The sequence below is a fragment of the Silene latifolia genome, chromosome 2 (assembly GCF_048544455.1).
Source record: "Silene latifolia isolate original U9 population chromosome 2, ASM4854445v1, whole genome shotgun sequence".
Classification (NCBI taxonomy): Eukaryota; Viridiplantae; Streptophyta; class Magnoliopsida; order Caryophyllales; family Caryophyllaceae; genus Silene; species Silene latifolia.
Window position 1 is genome coordinate 17,117,759 of NC_133527.1, and position 8,833 is coordinate 17,126,591.

Sequence of the window (8,833 nt, forward strand, 5' to 3'; positions counted from 1 at the left end):
TCATATGTGTCATCGGGGTATGTCTAAACTCCATGATTTGTCTTCATATTTTTTTTTGACACTAGTTGTTGCACGCGGTGCCCCAATTTGGTGGAATGCTAAGTGGAAGTAAGTCGGTAGTGTACCAATAAAAATATGCTTGAAATTTTATATTTAAAGATGGTAGAACGAGCATAGTATTTATTACAAAATTCGCGTAAATGCTTTATATGTCTAATGCAAAATAATGATTCACAAGTGAACGACCAACTTTAATAAAAAGGTTGATTTACACTGCCACAAAGGCTTATGACTTATTTTGCAAACAAACTTAAAACTGAGAATACAACACAAAAAGACTACACAAGCGCTGAGAACGAATACAGGTCTCATGCCACAGTGACACACACCTTCGAAAAAGTTCAGAAATAAAACCGCGCGGAAGGCGTCGTTGATGTTAGTTGAAGCGCATTCACATCTGTATCGGTGATGCAGGTGTCTATCTTGCATTCAACATCTACTCCTTTAAACATCAAAGCATATTTGGTTAGACTGTTTAAATACGAGTGCTACAAAATGTAAGAAACCAGCTTTTGGAAAATTTGGAAAAGGCAAAGAATGGTTTTATAATAAGAATGCTGGCATTTATCTTAGGTGTATCTAATGTGTATGCTCCACAATTCATCTATGACTTTGGTATAAGTTAAGCAACTCCTTTAAGCTTCTTTGTGATGGTGGCAATGTACTTGCCCTGGTGGAAAGCCTGCTGCAACTCCAGCTCAGTCGGCTGTCTCAAACTATCTCTTGTGTAAGTTCCAGCACCATATGGGCTTCCACCTTTGACATTCTCCATCTCAAACATTCCGGCTCCAAATGTGTACCCGATTGGAATGAAGATCATACCATGGTGAGTCGGTTGGGTTCCGGCAGTCAACTGTAAGGAGCATCATACAGAATAAGTACCTTGGAACGAAAATCCGAAAGTAGCGAGAAAAAAAAAGTACGCAAGTATAGTGCACATGTAACATTGATTACTTCCGTGGTCTCATGTCCGCCACGTTGAGATCCAGTGCTAAAGAATAGACCGACAGGCTTTCCTGCAAGCTGCTGAGTTCTCCACGGTCCACCAGTAGCATCAAGAAAAGCCTCCTTGAACTGAGGAGCCATCATTCTGATCCGAATCTTGTGGGAAAGCCGAAAATAAATCCATCAGCGTTGACGAGCTCATTTTGGGTTATGACGGGGACATTTCCCTTTGGTGGTGCACTCATCTTGTGTAGTTTTACAATAACCTCATCCGACAAAATCTCAGGTACCTGGTTCATACTCTCAATAAGTTAAAATTCATACGACTACAAAAGGGATTTGCACTGTATACATCATATTACATTTTCTGCAAGAATTAAGTTTACAGAAATATTAGTAACCGCTTGGACGTAAAGAAAAGAAGTAAATAAAAGCTACGAGCATTTTTAGTAAATAGTATGGGTAAAAGCTAATGTTTACATGCCAGAGTTTAGCCTCAACGCCCTCCATAGACGCAGCTCCCTTCTGAATATCTTCTGCTAGTTGCTGTACACCTCAAAGTGTCATCAACTCGTATAATATACGATGTCAAAAATTCAAGTATATCCAACTTTTCTTCCTTGAGTATTAATTGATTTTAACATGTTTGTGATGAGTGTTGTTTAAATCTTAAACTGACTCTACATATCAATGCTACAACACTTTCCGAGAGAAACACGACAACAATATACAAAAGTAAATAAGGGTATGTTGGTCTTTTAATTGAGCAAAAGATATCCATATAAGGAAGCGTAAAGAATCAAATAGAACGGCCTAAAATAGAAAACGTAAAAAAAACATTGCATAGCGCGATTCACCAGTATGGAATGAACATTTCAAAACATAGTTAAAAAATCAGACAGACTGGCACTTCTAAGCTCATACCTTTCACGAACTGCCGTGCTTCCTCCTTGCTGGATGGCTTTTCCCTAACCACGCCTTCATAGACCACTACCTGGTCATAGGAATCCAAAGGTAACAAACACAAATGTTACTAACGTGGCAAAAGAACACAAGCTGTGAAAATAGATGATTATGAAGAATGAACAAGGATAAAAAACATCATGGCTGGCTAGAAATTTCAGATATTTACTGTCCTAGATTGAATCAGTAAGATTGTAACTTGGAAGACCAGAGTTTTCGGTTCACAATTCATGAAGGCAACTACCGATCCGTATTAAGGGCAATTGTGCACAAGATTGCAAATATCTTATACTGAGATACATAAAAACACAAATAAGTCATCAACTGTAACGTTATATTGTATCAATTAGTTCATAACAAAAAAAAGAAACAAATCAAAGTACGCCCATAAATTAGAACAAATTGAACCAAATTCAAAGATCGATGCAAAACACAAATTTTCAGTCATTTAAAAATAAAAAATCAAATTTCAAGAACTGAATAGCAGCTTGGTGAAGCTTTTTTCTTAACTTAAGATAACTACAATGGCTCATGAAATTACCAATGCCCACAATTTTGTTACTAATACCTCATTTAGTACCATGGCTACAAATGCACAAAAGTTAAAAAAAGCAGGTATAGAAGAAAAGCTACAAGAGTACCAAAAGGTAAATGTAATGTGCATGCATAAAACCAAAATAGAAGAAAAGAGTAAGTGCACGGAGAAGTTATAAAAGTGAAAGAAACAGCGGAAAATTCACGTGGTACCCTCGAACTTTGCCATTTTGCACGTGGTACCCAACCTTTTAAGTTTGTGCAATACTATTCCAGGATTACAACAGTCTAAGTATGTACTACCCAGCTGGTGGTTACGCGTACTATTACGGAGGTATGAGCTATAGTGAGTATAGTCACAATACTGTTGTTAATTCCAAAATAACACAGATGCCCGAATCCCTAAACTGTAATGAGATCAGGCAAGAACTAACTTCACTTTAAAACATCAGAAACCGGCATGCAAAGGCTTACAAGAGAACGGAAATATCAGAAACCGAACAAAAATATAAGATTGCAAATATCTTATACCACGATACTTGTTGGTTTGGCCGAGGCAGATTTGAATGGTAATACTTAAAAAACCCGCTTTCAGGTTTTCTTCAAAAAAAAAACACAAATTTCCACTCATGTACCAACCCCTGATAAAAAAAATTATACCAACCCATAATAGAAACAGCAAAATAACCTAGAAATTGATTAAAATTGGAATAATCGCATGATGGTAATTGTGCACCTAGACATGCAAAGGTTTACAAGAGAATGGAAAAATATAGGCAGTTTTGTAAAAAAAATTGTGCTCGTTCCACCATCTATAAATATATTTATATATAATGGACCGCGCTCCTTTCTATTGGTATATTGCCGACTTACTTCCGCTTAGCATTCCGATCGCATGTACAACAAGTTATGCTACTATTGCTAGCACACACTGAGTAATAGATGGAAAATTCAGTCAGAAAAAATGCAACCCTCGACACATCAATTCTCAAAAATGATGTGTTACATCACTTAAAAATGAGACTTAATACAAACGAACAGATTGACATAGCATGGTCGTCAGTCAAAAATTCAGTCAGAAGAAATACAATGCTAGACCTATAAAAGTTCTCGAAAATGCTGGTGCTACACCCACACATAGATATGACCCTTCATACAAATGAACAGATTAATATAGCATGTTCGTTAGTTTAAAATTCAGTTGGAAAAACTGCAGCTCATAACCTATCAATTCTTTAAAATGCCATGCTAATTCGACACACATACAAATGATTAGGTGTACAAATGAACAGGTTGATATAGCATGCTTGTCAGTTTAAAACAGTCTACGTGCAGTTCAGTGACTTCAGTTAGACAGTCTTTGCTCATTAAGTCAGCATACCAATTTTATTAGCCGAATGCACAGTACATATGGGTATGTAACTACGAAATAAAATTAAGCAAAAACAACAGACCCAAAGGTCAAAACCTATGCTGATTGGGAGGTTGGCAGCTTGAATTACATTACACTTACAAGAAGAGACAACTAAGAGAATCTACTCAAACATACCTATACACTTGTACAGTTTATGCATCTTAAACTCATGTCAATAAGATTGCTTCTTTTTTTTGCCTATATGGAGTAACTAACACATATTCCCTCCGTCTCAATAATTTGCTTACCTTTGACTAAAACACCCCTCAGTTAAAAAAGAAAAAAGAAAAAGGTAAACACATAATTTATATGAGGGTGAATTGGTGGGTGAATTGGTGCTGGTGGCGAAAATATCACCTGTCTGGCTGTCTCAACACAACAAAACCCACTCAATCTCGACAATCCATCATCATATAAGGTGATCTATCAGTAATACAAAATAACAATAAGATTGCTTTTTAAACCGCCAATATAAATTTCACACAGTATTATAGAGACTTTACATATGCGATAAATCATTATACGAGGTAGCCAAGAGCTTAGCGGTTTCTCTCAGGGTATTAAAATTAAGCTACTCACGCCACCATATCAAAGCCGATTTGTGAAGGTTTTAAAAAGAAAAAAATGGCTTTCAGAATGCTAGTCAGTATATTTCACCTAATAATTTAGAACTTTCTAATAGACTGCACTAAGATTAGTAAAACCAGGGTTACCGGATTCGCAATTCGTTCAATTTTCTTTCTTAATTCTAATTCGCGATTCACTCAATTTAGCGAATTCAATTCGCTGGCGAATTACATTATTTTAAAATTCGGTAATTCGTCGAATCCAATTCGCAAAAGGATTATCCTTTTATATCAACAAAGCTAAAAAAAAAAATCATCTTCCTGTCAGAAATCAAAATCAAATTAAAGCTAAATCTACAAATCTACAATAGTGAATCAAATCATTGTGCTTGGCTTCAAAGTGCAAACTTCAAAATAATCAGGTATCTTGTCTATACTTCAATTTTTCCTGATTTTTTTTTAGTTTTTAACATAATCATATAATTCGCTCATCTCAGCGAATTAAAAGCGAATTGGGACGAATTAAGATGAAAACGAATTGCGAATTAATTCGCAATTCGGAGGGGGCGAGCGAATTAGGTAACCCTGAGTAAAACCTCCTAAACTAATTTTTTTTTTCTTGCACCGTGGATGTTGATGGAAGATAGATGAACCCTAATCACAATACACTCTAATCAACCTTTCAAGATACCCCCATCAACCTAAACAAACAACTGAAAATAAGCGAGTATATACTATTAGGAGCCGAATTATTATTATTGTACTGGGCTTAGTCCAATACCGTTTCATATTGAGGATTAAGTTGAATATGCTCTACCATTCTATTATTGCCGAGCTCAAGCTCGAGCTCCATGTCTAAGCTAACCTCGAGCCATCCAGCCCAGATCTCAGACTAAGTTTACACAGTTTTACACCCAGTTATTCTAGTACAACTTAGAACCATGACAAACAGCAGCAGCTTCTCATAGGTGATAATAATAGTCAAACTATCATGTTCAACCAAAAGAAAAAGACTGTCAAGGCGTTTCCCGAAGGCGATCTAAATTTAGTTTAGACTTCGGAGAGAAATAAGGGTTTTGAGCAAGATACTGCCGACATAAACATCGTTCATCTTGTCGATGTATTGCAGAATGCCTTTTTTTTCTACAAATGATTGCCATCATTCATCTTGTAGAATGTAGATACTTTATTCTATAATGGTATTCAATTCCGTGCAATTTTTCTGGTCAATAACAGATTCAACGGATTCATCCTTAACCCAGAAAATAAAATTTGCCCCAAATTATTGCATGCAATCACTTTAAACAAGAAAAACCCCAAATTATTGCATGCAATCAATTTAAACCTAAAAACTGTTCAACCATGCTGTTAGTTTGTTCTCTTTTTAGATAAAGAAATACAGAAAATGAGGAGATGAGGCCTTGATTAGAGAACGACCACCAAGGGAAATCTTAATATGCTTGACCAATATCTCACTGAATCCTGATGATTGATTTAAAGCTAAGCCTTTTCTAATGTTATCATCAAGGCCTTTTCTAAAGTCAGAATAACTAAGTCGGGGAAGTTTTCTAGTACCCTGGCAAATGAGGAATTGAATTTAGCACACATCCAGAAGCATCAAGCCAAAGCTCTAAATTAACTACACTCATGCCAATTTTTACCCAGAATGCGTAAAATCCATAATTCCAGACACAATAATAGATCAATTCACACAATTCAGTGGCCCTTCAATCCCAAATCGCAAGTTCAGTTTACACAACACCTATTATTCTGCCTATTTTCATTCCATTTCTCTTCCGCAATTCGCATGCTGCTTCAACCAGTATAGTAACAATCCCATCTCCACCACTCATTCTCCCTCTTTCCCTCTCTCTTACTCAACCCCTATACTAATTTTCCATTTCCCGCTCCTCATTCCCCATTACAATTTTAATCTACTCTTCATTTAACAAAGTAAATTATTTTGGTTTTCTCAAGAGTTGCAATTCCACTTCATCAAACCATCAGTATGTTCAAATTAGCTTCTCCAGTAAGTGCTTGTCATTTTATTGACATGGCACGTGTCTATTAAATCTTAAATCAAATATTCTATCGAGGAGCGATAAATCAAAGAGCTGCAGAACATGAAGTTGTGTTCTATCTTCCGCTACTAATACGAACTTCAATTCGGTGGAACAAAGTGAAAAATCTGACTCTGGTTCATATACTTAACTCAAGTTACCAGGTGGAAGGAGATGACTATCTTAAGATATACCAGCATATACGTAACACGTAACAAGAAACAACAAAACAAAATATCACAAGGATTTGACAAATAATGCACTATGCTTCAAGCACTCACAATCATTCCCGCATGTGCGCACAGGTAGAAATCATTAATCCTTGGATGGCAGACCTGGTTATCAATGATGGTGCCTGTATAAAATAATCAAGATATTAATAGTCGTAAACTTTGGGGTCCCCTTCTGGTTGTGGGATTTACAAGTCCATTAAGAGTACCACTACTATAATAATAAGAAGTACAGTACCACCAACAATAAGCTAATTACCTGGGGGAACATTATCCGAAGAACCTTTCTGGAAGAACTTTGTGTGATGGTTCTTCTGAGCTTTAATCACGGTAAACTTGGGATTCCACTTCTCATCGAGGAACTTACAAGCCTAGAAAGAGTGTTTCAGAATGTTAAACAACGAGCTCAGAACAGGATTCAGATTTAGAAGGAAATAAAAATTTTAAACCATATTTGAAAGTATAATTCCATAGTTCGGACGGAGGGAGTATAATAGTATATGTTTTAAAAAGATTAAGAAAAGGACCAAAGGAGATGGGAGCTTTCATAGGATAATGTTCAGGGAAATCAACTTGAAGTTGATATTTCTCATTTTCATACAATGTTCCTGGTGCTCCATTAACTTCAATGAGCCACTTAATTTTTTAACATATAATATAAAATTATTTGGGATTAAGGCTCTGATGTTGTTGTTGTTGTATAGTTTAAACCTCAATTAATAAAGATTAATTAAGTACATCATACGCTCATTTACAGCCCACCTTTAGCTTTTCATGAGCTTCCTTCACCGCCTTTCCATCCCTTTTCTTTCTACAATTGTGGCCATCCTTCCGATAAAAAAGAAAGAGTGAGCCACCTGAGAAGAATGTGAGCATGTCACAACAGTTAGCATCATGAAAGAAATAAAAACTGACCAGACGAGTCTTTACAATACGTAAACATATGGAATTATACACAGCGACAAATAGGTGCACAATAAATATACCAATAAAACTCCATGACTTGGTAACTCTAAAGTTTAGGCACTTATTAAAGTATTCATTATATATTGCTATTGCGGCATATGACATTCGGAATTTTGACGGTCTATTTGAGATCGCAGGCTCTTTGTTTCTTGGCCCTTGTTGCCCTTAAACTTTATTCCACCACTGAAACATTCTTACCAATTCAAACTCATGCCAAAAAACAACGGCAAGATCATTTATACAAACTTTTATAACTTACTTTGCTAGAAGTCAATGTTGGACTATGAATGACAAATTCATCGGATTCAGGATCAAATGTTGTTGTAGTTTCCAGACCTTGAACATTAGAACCTTGTCCTAGTTAAGTTTGAGCCTAGCACCCAATAATTTGCATCTTATATGCCATTGGAAGCCATTTACGCTGCTGCTCCTCAGTGCCTTGTCCTTTAATAGCGGAATAAACGTTCCCTAGACACAAAAACCATGAAATGAGACTTTTGCAATTTAGCCTTACGCGATAAGCAACATTCATATATAAGAAAGAAATTTGAATATAGATAGATTCCCCATGCACCTAATATCATAGAATAAAATATCCGTAGTGACAACGTTTCACGACCGAGTAATAAGGTTTTCAAGGTTATTGACTAAATGTGATCTCATTTTTAAGCGACGAGCCGGATTTATGTTGCAACGACCGCGCCTAGGCTGTGAGCCGTGATGAGTCGGCGACTGAAGCCCAAGTCTCAAACCGAGAATTAAAAACAAGATTTATCATTAGAAGTGCATAATTTACCCGATGAAGATCAGTAAAGCATGGTTCATCCACAAAGAACCTAAACACAGGAGCTTCCTCTTCTGCAGCATTCCCGTACTTTAATGTTAAAGGGGGGCACTATAACTAAATTGAAGATGTCGAATAAGAATTAATGCATGTAGTGAGACCCTAGCACATATCTAACCAGTCAGTCGAAGTTCATTGACTCTTTTCCAAGCTTGGGCTGTCTTTCTTAGAGTACTCTTAATTAACTCCCGTCTTTCTAGCCGAGCTCTGCCATCCTTGCTGCATACCTGGAACACCAAATAAGAAAAAAA

General features: G+C 36.4%; 1 protein-coding gene and 1 pseudogene across 1 annotated transcript; both read right to left on the bottom strand.

Moving 5' to 3' along the window:
- Positions 1 to 234: 234 nt before the first annotated feature.
- On the bottom strand, positions 235 to 1,728 carry LOC141628567 (putative NAD(P)H dehydrogenase (quinone) FQR1-like 1; annotated as a pseudogene).
- A 4,994-nt stretch (positions 1,729 to 6,722) lies between these two features.
- On the bottom strand, positions 6,723 to 7,885 carry LOC141628571 (protein argonaute 1-like). The gene is made up of 3 exons (XM_074441696.1): positions 7,535 to 7,885; positions 7,032 to 7,143; positions 6,723 to 6,897 (listed from the first exon to the last, which is right to left on the bottom strand). The coding sequence occupies exons 1-3, from the start codon at positions 7,841 to 7,843 to the stop codon at positions 6,812 to 6,814; spliced, it is 507 nt and encodes a 168-aa protein (XP_074297797.1). The 5' UTR covers positions 7,844 to 7,885; the 3' UTR covers positions 6,723 to 6,811.
- Positions 7,886 to 8,833: the final 948 nt, after the last annotated feature.